The following is a 20,271-nucleotide window of genomic DNA, read 5'->3' as shown; positions in this document are numbered from 1 at the left end:
AGGGTATCTGTGCAAAATTTCATGCTTGTGTCACCATTTGAAGGATTTTTTTTTAGTTATCTGCTCCACTATATACACCTATGGAGATATTGCACCAAAAACCAGACATTTGCAGCTAGAATAGTCATTTACCACATTAGCAATGTATAGAGTGGATTTCTGATTCGTTTAAAATGATCTTCATTGAAAAGAACAGTGCTTTTCTTTCAAAAATAAGGACATTTCAAAGTGACCCCAAACTTTTGAACGGTAGTGTACACAGAGCTTTCTGTAAAGCTGCTTTGTGACAATCTATTTATAAAATAGAATTGTTCCTGAACCTAAAGGAACTCAAATGAAATTACTTAATTTTCAATTATACTCAGGTCCTCGGGAAAACAACAACAACAACTCTGAAACGATTCTTTTAATATGTCCACCTCAAAACCTAATGACTTTACCCATGTGCTTTTAGGCGAAACAGCTGGGAGTCCAGCACCCATGTTTTTCCGGATGTGCGCCAAGGGGCGTGGCTATCGTGGTACCCGCCTGTCAGTCACTAAGAGGGGCGGGGCGCAACATACTGCACGTCTATCTGCTGGTTGTCATGGAGGAGCAAAGATGGCGATACTGGCCTACAGCCTGGGCAAACGGGAAATAAATCATTATTTTAGCATCAAAAATGCAAAATTGCTGTCTCTCGTTGCTGTTATTCTCCTCACCGTGTTCCACGCGGTCTCTCGGCATTATGGAGGTGAGTATTTAATCGCGCTAAACACCGCGGTGCTTGCGAGCTCTCTGCGCCGCCGTGCAATGTTTTCAACCTGACAGTGGCTGAGTGTGAAACATTAGCCTGTGTGTTGTGTTAGCTTAGCCGCTAATGACTGCTGCAAAGTCAGGGGAATAGCACTTTAACGAGCTCGTTAACCTGTCTGCCATACTGTACTCTAAGGAGACGCTAAAGCAGCTTATTTTTCCTCTGTCTGTGTTGAATTTGAACTCTTGGGAAGGTGTAGGTAGCTCTGTAAGACTTGGAGTTATTTCTCCAGGGTAAGGAAGGTTACCGAAGTGATGTGTAAGAGTGGCTGGACAGAAATGACAGAGAGTCTGAGCTCATGAGTTGTCAGAGTAAATGTCAGAGCAGTGGTTTATTCTGCAGGTTAGTGAGAATTAGCTGGGCTAAGTCGACTCTCGAGGCTGGCGAGTCAAGCAGCATTCCTCCACATTTTGTCCAGGAATGTCACTGACTGCTTTCACAGGAACCCCACAGTACACCCATGCGTTTACCTCAGCAGCTAGTTATGTGGCAGCAGTGCATAGAATCAACAGATATACAGGTCAAGAGCTTCAGTTAATGAAGAAAAAGTGTGACGTTTTGTATAACATCAACGAAACAGACTTCATGTTAAAACTGTTAAGTTGAAGTTCAGTGTTTATTGTCTTATCCACAGTAAGGACATGTCCTCTTGCACAATGAAATTCTTAGTTTGCTGTCCACCATGAATGGCAATTATAAATAAATAATTAGGTGGAAGAAATAATACAAAGTAAAGGCAATATAGTGCAAAATAAAAGCAAAAACTTAATAAACTGGTCAGAAGGGCTGGCTCAGTCTTGGACTGTCCTCTGGACGGCATTGAGGTGGTGGGTGAGAGGAGGATGTTAGCCAAGCTGACCTCAATCATGGATAACCCCTCTCACCCCCTACATGAGGCTGTGGGGGCTTTAAGCAGCTCTTTTAGTAGTAGACTGCTACAGCCACGGTGTAAAGGCCTCTGCATGCTCTTGCGACAAGGCTTTCGCAGATAGCTTTTCGCAGACAGTTGTAATTTATCGTTGAGCGGGGAGTAATAGGCGTGCGCGATGTTATTCACCGGCACAACGCAAGGGGGCGCGAAGTCACTAGGAGTAGTTGGTGGGTGTGGTTAGTGGAGTGTTTATCCTCCGGTTACTTATAATGACTAGAACTGGAGTCGTATAGATGTCCGTACTTCCTCAATCAACCGCTCTTCGTGCTGCTCCATCTTCGCTCGTGTTTTTAAAAATGCCGGTCGTGAAAACAAACCAAACCGGGAAAGTAGGGAAGCGGAAGTGCGTGTACAGCGGATGTCGAGTGGACCAATCAGAGCCCTCTTGTCTGCGACGCTGTCTGCGAGGCTTCTGCGGTGGTCACAATTTTTGGGAGGTGCGCGCAGAGCGTCTGCGAAGGTGGGGGGGGCTACGCAGACACTATCTGCGACACCGTCTGCGAGGACTGGGTTGTCAGCATAAATTGGCCTTAAGAAGGAGAGATACCGCAGGTCATTCATACCTACTGCTGTCAGACTGTAGAACACCCACAACTTGTAACATAGCACCAATCACCCGTTTGTCATTTAATTTGCACTACTTCACCACTACTACCTCTGCCATCTCTCATCGATGCAATTATGTGCAATAATATAGGCCCTAAACTATTTTTATGCATACTTATATATATTTGTGTGTGTGTGTGTGTGTGTGTGTATATATTTATGTATATGTGTGTGTATATACAGAGTCTACCTGTAATGTGCAATTTTTCCGAGCCTCTCAATAAGGCAATTTTTCTATACTTTTTCACAGTAGATAATGCAAATAGCCCTCTGTATTTAATCCTTCGTTTGTCTAATTTTTATTTCAGTTTTATTTGTCATCTGTTTGACATTTTCTTGCTACTGTAACACGTGAATTTCCCCGATGTGGGATGAATAAAGTGAATCTAATCTAATCAAAAACCACCCAGTATAGTGCAAAATAGAATCAGACAAAACTTTATTTATCCCCGAAGGGCAATTAGAAGGGCGAAGAGCGGTACATTAAAATAAGAGCAAGAGAATAAAATCACAAAAGTGGGTGGGCAAAAAAACAAACAGCATATTATGTACAATGGCAGGCCTGCTGCCAGTAACAAAGTTCGCCGGATGTTTCTATTCGGAAAGAGCGATGTGCGCATGCGCAATATTCAGACCCTCCAGGATTTCGCGATGTTGTGATTTGCAACATCAACGCAAATTCAACCAATCCCCACGAATACAGGGCGGTGTTGCAATTATATCTAATCACCGCAACTTTCCTGCAAATTTGACCAATCGTTGGCGACGCTGACAAACTACCTTCCGCCTTACTTCCGTGTAAAGCAGCATGTGAGTCAAACGCTTCACACTTACCGACCAAAATAACTGCAAAAGATCGCGAAAAGCAGTACCCCGGCATTCTGCATGAAAGCGGGGGTTGCAATTATATCCAATCGCCACAACTTTCCCGCAAATTTGACCAGTCGTTGGCGTCGTCTTGAGGTGACGTCGACAAACTACCTTCCACCTTACTTCCATGTATACGTTCAAGAGAAGTAGCATGTGCGAGTCAGTGTTTATATAGGCTTAAATTCTGCTACTGAAAGTGTGTTATGTTTACAGTGAAGGACTGTGTGCCTGACAGGACAAGTGGTTTCAAAAGTTAATGTAGAGCCCTGACAGTTTTGCATTCAAGTTTCCATCAATGAAGAGAGATCAACGAAACTGACATCATGTTAAAACTGTTAATGTTATAGTCATGTTGTCTGTTGTTGCCCAAATGAGGATGGGTTCCCTTTTAAGTCTGGTTCCTCTCGAGGTTTCTTCCTCATGTCGTCTGAGGGAGTTTTTTCTTGCCACCATCGCCACAGGCTTACTCATTGGGGATAGACTAGGAATAAAATTAGCTCATGTTTTAAGTCGTTCAAATTCTGTAAAGTTGTTTTGTGACAATGTCTACTGTTAAAAGCGCTATAGAAATAAACTTGACTTGATCTCTGTGGTATGGTTGTTCGTACCAGATGGGCTGGTTTCAGCATTTCATAAGCTGCTGATGTCCTGGGATTCTCTCTCTCACACACACACACACACACACACACACACACACACAAAAAAAAAAAAACCTGTTGAGTGTACACGAAATGGTGCAAAAAACACCGGGTGAGTGATAGTTCTGTGGGTGGAAACAACTTGTTGATAAGAGGAAAATGGAAATGTTGGTTCGAGCTGACAGGAAGGATATAGTAACTGAAATAATCACTCATTACAACTGTGGTGATCAAAAAAGCATCTCAGTCTGCACGAAACATCAAACCTTTAGATGGACATGTTGCACCACATTACGTTCCACTCCTGTCAGCCAGGAACAGGAATCTGAGGTTATCATGGGCACAGACTCACCAAAACTGGACAAGTTGACTATTAGGGGAGGGCAACCCCTCATCTGGTCTAGCCTGGGCCCGCCCATCCTAAGCGTGACGCAACACGAGGGCCTGTTGTGAGCTTAGTCTGGCCAGGCAAGCTATCTCCAGCTCTTCCAAGCTCCCGAAAAATTGGGAGCCAATCAACTTTGAGCATCTCCAACGGCCCTGGGTAGAGGCGTGTTCAAGGCAGTGACGTAGTAGAACTGCGACCGGAAGCCATAGATTGTTTACAGAATCTATGCCGGAAGCGCTTCATTCACTAGAAACATTCCGAACATGGAGCAAGTTCTCATTGAAAACGGAGCAAAGAGCAGCCCTGGAGGTATTTATTGAAAGGAAGGACGTTTTCGCCTTGCTCCCGACCGGCTTCGGTAAGAGTTTAATCTAATAGTTAGCCCCGTCGCGTCACATACGTCAGAGGAAAGAGTGATGTGATTGGTTTAAGCTTCGTCACAGCCTTTTCTGGCTTCGACCAGTAGCAAACTGAGGCATTTCAGGGAGGCGGGTCAACCACGCACTTTGGGAAACGGTTGGGCTGAATATCTTTACCAGACCAAATGCTCACAGAGCTTTGAAGTCGCGTTAGCCAGACTACATCTGGTCATCTTCCAGAATGCATCTGTCCAGTTTGGGCGAGTCTGCGGTGTATAGGTGTTCCTAATAAAGTGGATGGTGAGTGTAGGTATGATAAAATGTGACACGCCTTGCTTGACAGCAAGATCTGGGTGGAGAAGTCTCATCTCATTATCTCTAGCCGCTTTATCCTGTTCTACAGGGTCACAGGCAAGCTGGAGCCTATCCCAGCTGACTACAGGCGAAAGGCGGGGTACACCCTGGACAAGTCGCCAGGTCATCACAGGGCCGACACATAGACACAGACAACCATTCACACTCCCATTCACACCTACGGTCAATTTAGAGTCGCCAGTTAACCTAACCTGCATGTCTTTGGACTGTGGGGGAAACCGGAGCACCCGGAAGAAACCCACGCGGACACGGGGAGAACATGCAAACTCCGCACAGAAAGGCCCTCGCCGGCCACAGGGCTCGAACCCGGACCTTCTTGCTGTGAGGCGACAGCGCTAACCACTACACCACCGTGCCGCGGGCGGAGAAGTACAGTGTAAAAATACACATTTCAACGCCTTAAATAATGTCACTGCATGGTGGCATCCTTGATGAATTATGCAAGGTGACCAGATATGTCATGCTCCAGGAGCTGCAGGTTATAGCCATGCTGAATCCTTCTTCTTATTACTTGACTAAATTGCTCAGTACACGTTGTGCATTTTCTGATTGATTCACTGTTTTGTTTTTTTTGTTCCTAAAAATAACTTGGGTATGCAAGATAGCAGTATTTCCAGCTGTTTCTACGAGCACATACCAGCTGTCAGTGATGGTTCAGCCTGTTTTGGGAGGTGGTTAGAATAAACTGGATTTTCCAGCAGGGATACAAATGTATTTATCGTTGCACAAGCATAGATCAGAGAGAATCAACTTGACTAGCAACCAATTAAAGGAAACCTTCACCCTGTTATACATGAACTATATGTTGAAATATTTGTTTTTTTTTTTTTTTAGATATTTTTTGGGCTTTTTTCACCTTTTTTATTGGATAGGACAGTGTAGAGACAGGAAATGAGTGGGGGAGAGAGAGAGAGAGACAGGGAGGGATCGGGAAATGACCTCAGGTCGGAATCGAACCCGGGTCCCCGGATTTATGGTATGGCGCCTTATCCACCTGAGCCACGATGCCCCCAAAATATTTGTAATGTGGTTAGTGATTGTGGTGCTTTTGTTGTATATTTTTGTTGTTCCTGTGAGAGAGAAGTTGGTGGTTGTGTGCCATGCTGATATCACAGAGGAAATTGCTGGCAAACTTACAATTCATTTTAATAGCAATTTCAAACCTAATGGATGTTTTGCTTTGCTCCTGCTAACAAAGCAGCAAGAGCTTCTTTTCTCACTATTTTTTGGTGATGTTTAGTGTCCTGTTAATGAGAACTTCAGTGTCGAAGTAGTTCAGACAGGAAATGTTGAGAAAACTCAGTCCCAGAATGCAGTGCAGCTGTACAACATAGTCAACCCTGAGTTATGGTAGAGACTCGGCTCAGCCAGTCGGCGATATAGGAGATGATAAACATGACCGTGTTGTTGGCGGAAATCGCATCAAAGGTGAAACTGTGGAACCTGATCTGTTTGAGCAGATTGTATGTGGAGGCAAGAGAGCTGGAAAGACTAAAGGACTAAAGGCCAATTTATGCTGACAACCCAGTCCTCGCAGATAGCATCACAGACAGTGTCTGCGTAGCCCCCCCACCTTCGCAGACGCTCTGCGCGCACCTCCCAAAAATTGTGACCACCGCAGAAGCCTCGCAGACAGCGCCGCAGACGAGGGCTCTGATTGGTCCACTCTACATCCGCTGTACACGCACTTCCGCTTCCCTACTTTCCCGGTTTGGTTTGTTTTCACGACTGGCATTTTTAAAAACACGAGCGAAGATGGAGCAGCACGAAGAGCGGTTGATTGAGGAAGTACGTACATCTATACGACTCCAGTTCTAGTCATTATAAGTAACCGGAGGATAAACACTCCACTAACCACACCCACCAACTACTCCTAGCGACTTCGCGCCCCCTTGCGTTGTGGCGGTGAATAACATCGCGCACGCCTATTACTCCCCGCTCAACGATAAATTACAACTGTCTGCGAAAAGCTGTCTGCGAAAGCCTTGTCGCAAGAGCATGCAGAGGCCTTAAAGCTCTGCTGCATTGCTCATTTTAGGTAAAGATGAAGTAAGAGCTAAATCCCCCTGCGTAGGCTTAGCTAGCGAGCCGTACAGCCGAGTTTTCCACGGCAATAAAACCCCAAACATGGCCTATAAATTTTATACTAACCCGTGTTAACCCAAATTTTGTGAAGTAATTTTGTGCATTTCTGTGGACATTTTTGTCGACGGTCAGCGGTTTCCCGGGGCGTGCCCGGTGTGCGTGCTTTCCATATATTGAAGTTAAATCGCGAAAATCAAATTTACCACCAAAATGTAGCCAAAATTTTTATTGGCCATACTTCGAAATGAGGCTTGAATGGAAGCAAAATACTACGAGTTTTGAGAGCTTCACCGACCAAGCTCAACAGGTTTAGAATGAGTAGGTCATGTATTTAGATAAATATCTTTGAGTTTTTCCATCATACAAGCATGATAAACATGTTGACAAACTTTACACTTTCCTGTGTGCCTACTGCCAAATAATAATATTCTATTATTTTTAATTAGATGAAACATAAAACTTGTCACCTTCCTCAGTCACACCGGAGTCGGAGTGCTGAGCGCACACTTGCGCATTCATAAAAGATTGTTCACATGGTAACGACATGATCACTTTCACTTGTTCGGTTTCGATTGGTTTCTCTTTCGCGGTGGAAACGCACACCGTAAACGGGATAAAATCTGTCAGACAAAGTTCAGGCTATTTGGAGGTGTAACTTTTTTAAATGTGACCACTAAGTACCGATGAACTACGATGTATAGGTTTTTGTGGCATCTGTATTTGTTACGTTATAATCTAGATGAAATATTGGGTAGTGAAAAACACGAATCCTTTTATCAAAAAGGAACTTGTATGGTAACTAAATTTCAAAGTAACTGAGTATTCTGTCTGTGAAAGATGTACTCTGTTGCTTTTGATTAATATTCAAATACAGCAAGATTTTGTCCATGCAGAAGGTACAGGGGTTGATGAAGACTTTCAAATTTTCGAGTCCCTGGACTCCATGGTCTTTCAAAAATGGAGTCCTTTATGATTCTGTAGAGTATTTTCTCAATGGAGACTGCTTTAAGTCCAACCCTGCGTTACTAAGAAATGTTTTTATATAGGTTTTAATAGAAGAAACCATTGGGAAAGCAAAGTTCTGCCAAGAGACCAAGGCAGACTGATGATGAAGACCCTCAGCCTCCTGCAAAGAAAAAAACTGTGTTAAATGCCTAATAAAATATAATTCACACTTAAAATTAACGCTTTCTTTCATTTTTTTTAAGGCTCAATTGCAGCCCCCAAAGTCACCTGATTGCACCAAAAAAAGATGAAATTTTCCTGGGGGAGACCCCCTCAGACCCCCCATGCAGAGGGGATACATGCCCAAGTTACACTTTCAGAAAAACACACTCCCAACCTTCCCAATTCTGATTAAGCCTCTGTCCCCCTGGCACCACTATCAGCATTTAAACTAAAGACGTCTGCCATAATTTCATTACAAAATCATCTTTGGATGCCAGTGAAGATCACCAAAGATTCACCAGTTTAAAAAAAACCTCATGTTCTTTAAAATTAATCACTAATCCAAGTTTTTTCTTACTACCATAAAACTACCACAAAACTGTCTGTGCTTTTGTTTTCTAAAATATGTATATTGTAGTTGAGTTAATGATAGTAACCAAGAAACAGGAAGAAATTGAATCTAAAATAATTAAATATTTAGAAATGGATAATGTTATATTTATAATCATTATTAATTTAAATAATGTTAAGGTGTGGTTGGTTGTTTCACAAATGGTTTGTCTGATTAGCCTTATGACTTATTACCAATATACTTAATATGATGGTACATAACTAAGTTTTTTTTTTTTTTTTTAAACTCAATCAAATATTGACCTTAAAATTTGTAATAAATTTTGAGTAATGCCTAGCTGGTGTGCCGTATCGACACCGGAAAAACTTGTTACTGACGACGTCATCCTTTGCAACTGTCTGACATCCAAGAATGTCGTGTGTACAGTTTAACGTATTAAACATTGGGTGTGTAAAAAGAGATGTCTGACATGTAAAGAAGGAAAACCTGTTTGAAAAGATTTCTAAGCATATGCCTTAAAGTGCATATCACGGGTAAATTCAGGAGCAAGATCAATGTAATTCTCCTATTTTATATTAAACTTTGGTCAAATATGTCACATTTTACATTTTGTGCAATTTTTTGTACCTTGTGCAATACCAGAAAAATTCAGTTGAAATCAAGCCATTTGAGGCGAATTGGTCCGCCGCTGAAAAAACTTGGCGTTTGGATTTCCCGGGAAACACTGATTTTCGTGACGTTGCGTGCGGGACACCTCCCTCTGAATCCTACGTCAGCGCTGGTTTGTTTATGAGAAAACAGCCTGGTGGTTTTCTGCATATTCCTTCAACGTTATCGCGTAATTTTTAAAATGGTTAACAGATGTATCGTAGGAGGGTGTAGCAACACCAGTCACAATGGGATTAGTACTCATCGTTTTCCAAAAGACCGGACAATGAGAGAGAAATGGGAGCGCTTGGTCTACACAGGCTGTGCACTGAAACCGTGCAAAGCTCGCGCAGCCTGCTGGCGCTTCCGCAGGTGACGTCACGAATCTGGCTCCAGACTCCCTTGGGATTTTTCCAGACGTGTTTTATTTTATTTTTTTCTGCTGTAGACAGATGGCCTTGTGCAAAATTACCCTTCTGGATGAGTGTGTAAAGGGACATACTTTCTTCTAAAAAAAAAAACCCTGAAATTGGTCCAGGATATGCACTTTAATTATGCAGTCTTGTCACGTTGTATACCTTTTGAGGTGTGTATATTTTATTGGAACTGCTGTAATTTATTTTTATAAGTAAGTACGGGTTACAGTTTGTAGTTTTCACAGAATGATTACCTGGTTTACGCAGTATTGGCCTCATAAACTGTTACCAAGAAAGAAAACAACAACCCACAAGCCAGTTACGAAAATTAAAATAAACATTTTTGCTGAAATCTTGTGCAAGCTTTGTCTGTTTGCAAGCAAGAACTAAAAGGAAACAAAACAAAACAAAAAAATCCCCTAAGCAGAGTTATTTTCTAGATAGTTTTAGATGAACTTTCAATATCTTACGCTCTCAATGTTCATCATGTTATTAGTAGAAAGAGCAAGGAAAGGCAGCACACTGAGCCAGAAAAAAAAAAAAAGCGAGCTGTTTGGTTTAGTTCTGGTTAGCAATGCTGTGTTCTTTTGTGCATTTGATAGCCATTGTGTATGATGGTTTTGAACATGCTAGGAGCTGCAGCAGAGATAACAATATAATGTATTTGGAACAGGACATGAGTACACAGCCCAAGTACAGTTCACGTCCCTGCATAGAGAATTTAGGTAAAGTTCGGCGGGTGCAGGTTGTAAAATCCAACCTTCATTTTAGTGAGTTGTAACTGGACACAAAAGGAATGTTATAATTTCACCATTTTACAGTCTATACTATATGGCCAAAAGTATGTGGACACCGGACCATCACGCTCGTATGCGCTTGCTAAACATCCTGTTCCAGATTTAGTCCCTCGTTTACTGTTATAATAACCTCCACTTTTCTGCGAAGGCTTTCCACTAGATTTTGAAGCGTGGCTGTGGGGATTTGCGTTCATTCAGCCTCGAGCATTATTGAGGTTAGGTATTGATGTCTGGTGAGAAGGCCTGGGATCGAGTTGGCATTCCATTTCATCCTGAAGGTGTTCAGTGTAGGTCACTCAAGTTCTTCCACTCCAACCTTGGTAAACCATGTCTTCATGGAGCTCGCTTTGTGAACAGGAGCACTGTTGTGCTGGAACAGCGTTGGGCCTTTTAGTTCCAGTGACGGGAAATTGGAATGCTACAGCACGCGTAGGCATTCTAGACTGTTGTGCTTCCAGAACTGTGGTTTGGAGAAGGCCCATATTATGGGTGTGATGATCAGGTGCCCACAAACTTTTGGGCATATAGTTTATCATATGGCCCCTAATTTTAAACTATTGGTATGTGGCATCATTAGTGAATTTATTGTCTTCACATGTGTTTTTGTATCTCCATGTGTATGTAAATGTGTGTTTGTGTGTGTGTGCGCGCGCACTGTGTTTTTCAGGCCGGGACACATGTGACTGGCTCCTATCCAGTGGCCGGTTCCTAGGAGACAATGTGTGGCAGCCATATGGCTGCATGATGCACAAGTACAAAAGCATGTGAGTCACACCAGTTACTCTGTAATAACACACAGGGTCATGATCAGAACAGCAGTTTAACTTTATTCTGTTCTTTTCAGTGAAGCAAAAGCTTGCCTCAACAATAAGAGGATAGCATTCATCGGGGACTCTCGAATTCGTCAGCTCTTCTATTCTTTCATCCAGATTATCAACCCTAAGGCCAGAGAAGAGGGGAATAAGGTTAGTGTCCACTGTGTTTACTGAAAGTCCAAATTCAGAAATCACATTTTACTCAGGTTATTCTGAATGTTGTTTTGTCTCCTCAAAAATAAAAACTACAGCAGTAGTCAGGCAGGCCATACGAGGCGGTGTGCTGAGTCTCGCTATATTTTGTAGTTTTTGAGCTGATCAATCCCTGGTTTAGGACTCAGTACAAACTAACTGCACACTAGGTCTCCTCACCTGACATCAGTGCCTGACCTCACTACTGCTCTTGTGGCTGAATGGGCAAATCCTTACAGCCACGCTCTAAAATCCAGTGGAAAGCCTGCCCAGCAGAGTTAAGGTTATTATATATTGGGATAAACACGCAGGTGATTCTGTGAAATCGCGTGAGCTGATTAGTCGAGAAATTCTGACTATTTCTCGATAATCGCCTCGAGCGATTTGGCAAAATGGCAGCCAATCACTTTGTCACCGTAAGTGAGGACACACGTCTGCGCCACGCCTTTATTACATTTACATGCCACTTTTGAAGTAAATCTCATCTCATTATCTGTAGCCGCTTTATCCTGTTCTACAGGGTCGCAGGCAAGCTGGAGCCTATCCCAGCTGACTACGGGCGAAAGGCGGGGTACACCCTGGACAAGTCGCCAGGTCATCACAGGGCTGACACATAGACACAGACAACCATTCACACTCACATTCACACCTACGCTCAATTTAGAGTCACCAGTTAACCTAACCTGCATGTCTTTGGACTGTGGGGGAAACCGGAGCACCCGGAGGAAACCCACGCGGACACGGGGAGAACATGCAAACTCCACACAGAAAGGCCCTCGCCGGCCACGGGGCTCGAACCCAGACCTTCTTGCTGTGAGGCGACGGCGCTAACCACTACACCACCGTGCCGCCCTGAAGTAAATTAATAATAAAAAAAAAGTAAAATAATCACCTTTGTATTTATACTAAAGCAGTTATCTGGCTCAGTGAATAATAACTGAGACGAAGTCGAGGTTATTATTCACCGATATTCACTCCACCCTTCGGCGAATAATTATTAAAGAATAAAGGGGGACTAAACCTGTCATGGGATGTTCAAAAAGCACACATGGGTGTGATTGGTGAGGTGTCCACATACTTTTGGCAACATAGTGTATTTTCAGCATGGATGCAAAAAAGAAGGGATTGATGAAATGAGGGTTAGCCCACAGTTGATACCAGGCAGCTTTCAAAAGCTCCTTTTTGACCAGGCAATATTTTATTTATTTATTTATTTATTTATTTGGAACTCCCTGTAAAACCATAAACTTGCAATTGAAGCGTTTATTTTGACCCAGAACACGTGATTATCATGAACCGAGACCTTGGAGTAACTAAAATGAGAGGCTTTTACACTTTTTTTTGTCTTGTATCTTGTCTTTTTTTGTTGTTGTTGTTGCTGTTCAATGAAGTAATTTTATTGCTTGTGCTAAACTAAATAAATTATTGCAAGATTTCAACATGGGGGGGGGTCCTTTTAATAAAAGTCATTTTGTAATTATCCTCTTTACTAATATGCCTTATTGCTTATGACTGATTCAGACCATAATTTACTCCTGATTTGAATTTAATCCCTTTTCTTCCTTTTCTGTTTAAAATAACCTGGTCAGCATGAAAACATTCCCTTTACAGATAGAGAATCCTCTTTGAATGTGGTGAGTGTTTCCTGAAGAAGCTTTATTTCTGATCCTATTAAAAATAGAAAAAGGTAGTTAAGTAATAAAAGAAAATTGTATATTTGTATATTTATAGGACTTTTTATGGCATGCAGAAGTAAATAATTCCATGAAGGACCAGTTGACATCATGGACAGAGGTAAAAAAAAAAAAATGATTTTCAGATTATTAGTATCTGATCATTGATGTTGAATCTTGTAAAAAAAAAAAAAAATCATCACTCTTTTTAATATAGAAGCCCTCTTTCAAGCCGGATGTCATCATCATTGGTGCTGCTACTGTAAGTCAAAGCCACATGAAATAAATGTTCAGATGAAATAAGTGTGCAAATGCGCGTTGTTTTTTCTTTGCCTTGCTCCTAGAGCATGTTATTCAGAGTTGTGTCATGCTTGTCATATTTTCACAGTGGTCCATTAAACTGCACAGCGGCAGTAGCGAGTCACTCCTTCAATACAAAGCAAACCTCACATCTATAGCAGCACCACTGGAAAAGCTAACTGAGCACAGTGAAGTCTTTTGGGTCGTGCAGGGTGTGTATCAGTGGCAGAAGAACATCTCAAAGAGCAAAAGGGCTATTTAATCATTTGTTTTTCTTGTGTGCCTTGCTTTTAGGTCCTGTCTACGAAAAGGTATTGAGCGAGAATCGTAAGATGATCACCAACGAGCAGATTAACTTGTATAATGCAGCAGCACTCAGCACTTTGAACAGCAAGAGCAATACCAAGGCTAGGGTGAAGTTCCTGCAGGCTTCACGGGAAGCTGCCATGGAAACCATCACCCAGTCAGAAGATGGTCTGCATCTTCCTGTGAGCGCAAGGAATGTGGTAGGTTATTAATTGTTTAAAACTCTTTCATATAGATCAGAAATTGAAGGTCACCTGAGACAAGCACATAATGTATGTTGGCCGTCACTTTTTCATTCATCAGGTTTTGTAGGCTGCTGTATAACAGGCACCAGCGAGTGTTTTTTTTTTTTTTTTGCTGATTGTTTGAATTAATTATTTAAACTTCACTCTCTATGCTTCTTTAAACATAACATGCTCCACTTAGTTTATAATAATAATACTACCCCTGCTCTGAGGGAGGGTGTGTGTGTGTGTGTGTGTGTGTACTGGTCCGTCCATATCTCCATCCATCCGAAACACCCTTTTTTTCTCAACAACCACAAATCATAGCCACTTTACCAAACTTCAGCTTGGGGTTCTGTACCGTGTATACCATTTTCAGGTCTGTCGCACATCGACTTCCTGTTTACCGACTGAATGTATTTACGAAACATATAGTGTGGATTTACAAAATTTTCGTAACACTTTTCTCAGCAACTACAAATCACAACTGCTTGATATTTGGTACCGAGCTTCAGCTTGGGGTTCGTTCATTCATTCATTCCATTTATTTGATTAGGACATTGCACATTAATCAATACATCAGTAAAAAACATCAATATAAATATGCCGGAGTTAGCATAATTGCTAAATTTTCATCCGTTGTCCTAAGGCAGGTATCATAAACCAAGCAACAAAAAAACAAACAATACAACATCACAAAACATGCAGACATTATACTCATACATCACAAATACAAAAGTACAGAAAGTAAAACCAAGTTCACAATATACACCTGGAAATTAAGATCATTAATGGGAGCAAGTCTGGCTTATTTTCAGCCACTGTTTAAGGGTCATTTTGAAGGTGTTGATGTTGTCACACAGTCTGATATAAGCTGGCAGTGTATTCCAGGACTGCGTTCCTCTAATGGACACCACCATTTGGCTGAATTTAGTTCTACGGGGTTCTGTACCGTGTATACCGTTTTCAGTTCTGTCCTAGGGCGGCACGGTGGTGTAGTGGTTAGCGCTGTCGCCTCACAGCAAGAAGGTCCGGGTTCGAGCCCCGTGGCCGGCGAGGGCCTTTCTGTGTGGAGTTTGCATGTTCTCCCCGTGTCCGCGTGGGTTTCCTCCGGGTGCTCCGGTTTCCTCCACAGTCCAAAGACATGCAGGTTAGGTTAACTGGTGACTCTAAATTGACCGTAGGTGTGAGTGTGAATGGTTGTCTGTGTCTATGTGTCAGCCCTGTGATGACCTGGCGACTTGTCCAGGGTGTACCCCGCCTTTCGCCCGTAGTCAGCTGGGATAGGCTCCAGCTTGCCTGCGACCCTGTAGAACAGGATAAAGCGGCTAGAGATAATGAGATGAGATGAGTTCTGTCCTACATCGACTTCCTGTTTACGGACTGAATGCATTTACAAAACATACCGTATAGGGTGGATTTTGACGCTATTTCAAGACGCAAAATGCTATTTCAAAATGGCAGTTTACCAGGATGCAATTTGAAATCCCTGGGGAGAGACACTGCTCTTTACTTACTTGTTTCAGGGTTAATTATTTGTTGAGGTCAACATTCATAATAAGTGTCCTATTTCTTTGATTGCTTACATTCTGATATAAGTGAGAGTGGTGGGGGGGGATGCGTAAGTGAGCAGTAGCTCACAGTTGATCTTGTATATTTCTTGGTTGGACAAAGCACCTCAACGTTGTGATGTGCACTACTCTTCCGAATCCTTCCACTTGTTGCACTGTGCAAGCAAATCACAAATGTGGTCTGGCTGTTGATAGGAGCTATTGTTACTAGGCATATAATTTCCAGAATCGGGGATATCAAAGGATGTGGAAACATTGATTAAATTGAGTAAAATACAATACAGTGCAGGGCGGCACGGTGGTGTAGTGGTTAGCGCTGTCGCCTCACAGCAAGAAGGTCCTGGGTTCGAGCCCCGGGGCCAGCAAGGGCCTTTCTGTGCGGAGTTTGCATGTTCTCCCCGTGTCCGCGTGGGTTTCCTCCGGGTGCTCCGGTTTCCCCCACAGTCCAAAGACATGCAGGTTAGGTTAACTGGTGACTCTAAATTGACCGTAAGTGTAAATGGTTGTCTGTGTCTATGTGTCAGCCCTGTGATGACCTGGCGACTTGTCCAGGGTGTACCCCGCCTTTCGCCCGTAGTCAGCTGGGATAGGCTCCAGCTTGCCTGCAACCCTGTAGAACAGGATAAAGCGGCTAGAGATAATGAGATGAGATGAGACAATACAGTGCAACACAAATAACATCTTTACATGCACTGAGAGAAAACTATAGCATATAGTTGAAATGTTGGCGAAAGACTTTCAGCTTTATTTATTTATTTATTTATTTATGGTTATTGTTAAGGAACCAAACTCGGCGCTTCATCATCATTCTTGAAGACAATATCGCCCCTCCTAAGGATTCAAGTACTCACTTATTATCCTTACTCTGTATTTAAGTACACTGCCTGCTCAAAACAAAATACTGCATACACTGAGATTTTGTTGGCCTGCCTTTAGATTTGATTACAGTGTGTGTTCGCTGTGGCATCGTTTCGACAACCTTATGAAACATCACTACGTTTATTTCCATCCGGAGTTGCATTAATTTTTCACTGGGAGCTTTTCTTGACGCCCTGAGACTCGAACCATTCCGTAAAATCTTCTCCAGCACATCCCAAAGACTTTCAGTGGGGTCAAGGTCGGGACTCTGTGGTGGCCAATTCATGTGTGATTTGATTCCTCATGCTCACTGAACAACTCTTTCACTGTTTGAGCCCGATGAATTTTGGCAGTTTCGTCCTGGAATATAATCGTGCTATCAGGAAAGAAAAAATCCATTGATGGGATAGCCTGGTCATTCAGTACATTCAGCTTGTCAGCTGACTTCATTTTGTTGCCAAATAACATTGCTGAGCCTCAGTGTGACTAACTGAAGCAACCCCAGATCATAACACTGCCTCCTGAAGCTTGTACAGTGGCTGCTATGCATGCTGGATGCATTCCGTCACAACTGCTTACGAAAGATTTTGAATGTCCGATTTTACGTCCATGTTTCAAACCGCGCGATAAGGAGAAGAACTGGGTGCTCCACACTAGCAACCATCATCAGTCATCGACGTCTCCTCTACTTCGGCCATGTAGCTAGAATGCCAAGTGAAAGGCTCCCGTTACGTCTCCTCTACTGGTTGCCCACTCATGGGTCTCGACGCATGGGCCGTCCCAGGCTATCCCTGTTGAAGATCTTAGAACGAGACCTCCAGCTCCTCTTGGGTGATGATTGCAACATCTCGGATGGTGCGAGACTAGCATTAGATCGCAACAGATGGCGTCGCCTCTTGTTAACCGCACTGAACGAACGCAAAAAATGTGAGTAGGCAGAGCCATCACCTGACGACGACTGAAGACCTGGACAAGGTAAGGTAGGTATGCATGATGGGTGCATCACTTCATTTGTTTCCTTTCTTACCCTGACACACCCATTGCTCTGAAATAGGGTAAATCTGGACTCATCATACCACATGATCTTTTTCCATTGTTCCTGAGTACAGTCTTTATGCTCCCTAGCAAATTGAAACCTTTTCTTCTGATTATCCTCAAGAACAAGTGGATTTCTTATGGCCACACAGATGTTTAGTCCCAATCCTGTGAGTTCTCATCATACTGTGCGTGTAGAAACGCTCACTGTCTTTTTAAATACGATTTGACTTCACCATAGTGTTTAAGTTACCTCAGTCACAGTCAACAGTATTTATTTATTTATTTATTTATTTTATTTATTTATTTTTCTCTCCTCTCAGCCACGTTTCTTCTACAAAGTTCCTGGTTCACCACTATTCTTCCAGGTTAAAACCTGCATTGGACAGTTCTTAACCCAATTCCAATAATTTCAGCAATCTCCATAGTTGTTTCCTTTGCTCGATGCAGCCAATAATTTGACTCTTCTGAAACACAGTAGCATCTTTTCCATGACCACAGGATACATCTTCTGACATGGTTGTTAAAGAAATGAGAAGCTACTCACTGCATCAGTTAGGGTTAAAAGAATTGTTGGCGGCTGAAACATCATTGATCCAATCAAAGGCTCTTAAATATTTGCTTATATAATTCAAACGGGGCGGCACGGTGGTGTAGTGGTTAGCGCTGTCGCCTCATAGCAAGAAGGTCCGGGTTCGAGCCCTGTGGCCGGCGAGGGCCTTTCTGTGTGGAGTTTGCATGTTCTCCCCGTGTCCGCGTGGGTTTCCTCCGGGTGCTCCGGTTTCCCCCACAGTCCAAAGACATGCAGGTTAGGTTAACTGGTGACTCTAAATTGAGCGTAGGTGTGAATGTGAGTGTGAATGGTTGTCTGTGTCTATGTGTCAGCCCTGTGATGACCTGGCGACTTGTCCAGGGTGTACCCCGCCTTTCGCCCGTAGTCAGCTGGGATAGGCTCCAGCTTGCCTGCGACCCTGTAGAACAGGATAAAGCGGCTACAGATAATGAGATGAGATAATTCAAACAGTCACTTTTTTTTTTTTTTGGACTGGTGGTGTATTAAGCTCATTATAATTTTGAGTTAAACTACATTAGTTACCACTTTTTAGCCTAGTTAGCATAACATGGGACATTGGAAAATTGATTTAATTAGCCTGATTGGCTAATCATTGCATTTATGATTTGTCCACCCCATAGATATATTAGTTGTTGGCTAACTTATTCTGCTCATTCTTTAGGGTGCCATGGTTCTGATGAACTCCATATGCAACGAGATCCTGAAGCCTATTGATGGTTCATGTTGTCAGAGTGTTCCTCCACTGAGTGTGCTACAGAAACTGGCTGCTGGACTTTTCCTGGTAGCTGCTGCCTGCTTCCTGGTGTTGCATGCACTCGGCTACACTGGGCACTGGAAGAGCAAGCCTGTGTCTGATGTTGAGAGTGGAGAGGAGAAGAAACCTCCCTCTGCTGCAATTCCACTCATCATGAAGAATGTATTACAGTCCATCTGCAAGATGGGTCTCATCATGCTTTACTTCTACCTATGTGACCGAGCAGACATCTTTATGAAGGAGCAAAAGTTCTACACGCACGCCACCTTCTTCGTCCCGCTCATCTATATATTTATGCTGGGGTTTTTCTACAATGAGAACACTAAAGAGGTACAGGAAGTAGCCAGTTTACAGTAAACATTTCTATAGTTGTTTTTTTTTTTTTCTCGTGCACTATGTGAGAGGCAATCTTCATAATACATTATACACAAACAGTTTCTGTGCATTGTCAGCTTTATTTACAATCATAGGCTATGTCATGACTTTAATTGTGCAGCTAGTAATTTTAGAGTGTAGTAATGATGGTAACGATAGACGTTATACCAACATGGGGAAACCGAATAAACGTGTTTGGTTACTGTCCTCCTGTGTCATGTTGCAGTTTTAAGTTTGCTTGGTGTTGTATTTCCAGCTGATCCAACTTCAAGTTCTCTCTCTCTCTCTCTCTCTCTCTCTCTCTCATATATATCTCATAAAATGTGTGTGTATATGACTTTCATTTTCGTAAAGTTCTTAATTTCTTTATTGGGGGGGAACCCAAACAATTCCCAAGCCTAAAAATGATGCCCTCTGTTGCCCTTTTCCTACTGGTAGTGTTCAGTGTCATGAGTGTTGTGGATTGGACTATAGGTGTGAATCAGGACTGGGATCCTGCGGGACCCAACATAAAACCCATGGGGGCAGAAACTTTTTACTTTCATGCAAACAGTCAGATACAAAGCTTCTGGGATGAAAAAAGGACCTGCCCATTAACATGGGAACGCACTGGGTGCTCGTGTGGCGCTGTGTAAAGTATTTACAGTGTGCGTTCATTCTTTAGTAATTACTTTATCCCGGTCATAATTTGCTTATCTTTGGTGAAACAGAGCCAGCTAAGTTTTTTCCCCAGTGGAGAGTGGAGTTAAAGTTCTAGTACCTGAACAATTTTACTCAGTAGTTACTTCTTGTATACGCTTTCATTTTCCAGGCCAAACTGCTGAACAGAGAACAGACTGATGAATGGAAGGGCTGGATGCAGCTAGTTATACTCGTCTATCACATATCCGGAGCCAGCGCTGTGAGTTCTGATTTAAACTTGCTTACACTTGCTTTACAGTATGATTATTGTGTCATTTATCGTATTTGTTTTGTACAGTTCATACCTGTGTACATGCATGTCCGGGTGCTGGTGGCAGCTTATCTCTTCCAGACAGGATATGGCCACTTCTCCTTCTTCTGGTTAAAGGGTGACTTTGGACTCTACAGAGTATGCCAGGTATTTATTTTGTCTCTGTCTGTCTCTCTCTCTCTCTGTCTGTCTGACTGACTGACTCTCCAGCTCT

At 42.7% G+C, this 20,271-nt stretch overlaps 1 protein-coding gene across 1 annotated transcript in view; it reads left to right on the top strand.

The window, feature by feature from the left end:
* The first annotated feature begins 588 nt into the window (after window positions 1-588).
* The window catches only part of casd1 (CAS1 domain containing 1), a 32,171-nt gene continuing 12,488 nt past the window's right edge, over window positions 589-20,271 (top strand). The window contains exons 1-11 of the mRNA XM_060942750.1: window positions 589-733; window positions 11,096-11,192; window positions 11,273-11,393; window positions 13,025-13,069; window positions 13,167-13,229; window positions 13,326-13,370; window positions 13,497-13,620; window positions 13,703-13,914; window positions 18,638-19,060; window positions 19,917-20,006; window positions 20,085-20,204. Of these exons, the coding sequence (XP_060798733.1) occupies window positions 601-733; window positions 11,096-11,192; window positions 11,273-11,393; window positions 13,025-13,069; window positions 13,167-13,229; window positions 13,326-13,370; window positions 13,497-13,620; window positions 13,703-13,914; window positions 18,638-19,060; window positions 19,917-20,006; window positions 20,085-20,204 (1,473 nt within the window). The 5' untranslated portion in view covers window positions 589-600. The remainder of the gene's footprint in view (window positions 734-11,095; window positions 11,193-11,272; window positions 11,394-13,024; window positions 13,070-13,166; window positions 13,230-13,325; window positions 13,371-13,496; window positions 13,621-13,702; window positions 13,915-18,637; window positions 19,061-19,916; window positions 20,007-20,084; window positions 20,205-20,271) is intronic.

The sequence above is a fragment of the Neoarius graeffei genome, chromosome 16, assembly GCF_027579695.1.
Source record: "Neoarius graeffei isolate fNeoGra1 chromosome 16, fNeoGra1.pri, whole genome shotgun sequence".
NCBI classification, from domain to species: domain Eukaryota; kingdom Metazoa; phylum Chordata; class Actinopteri; order Siluriformes; family Ariidae; genus Neoarius; species Neoarius graeffei.
The sequence above is the reverse complement of the archived record's forward strand: the minus strand, read 5'-3'. Positions and strand labels throughout refer to the sequence as shown.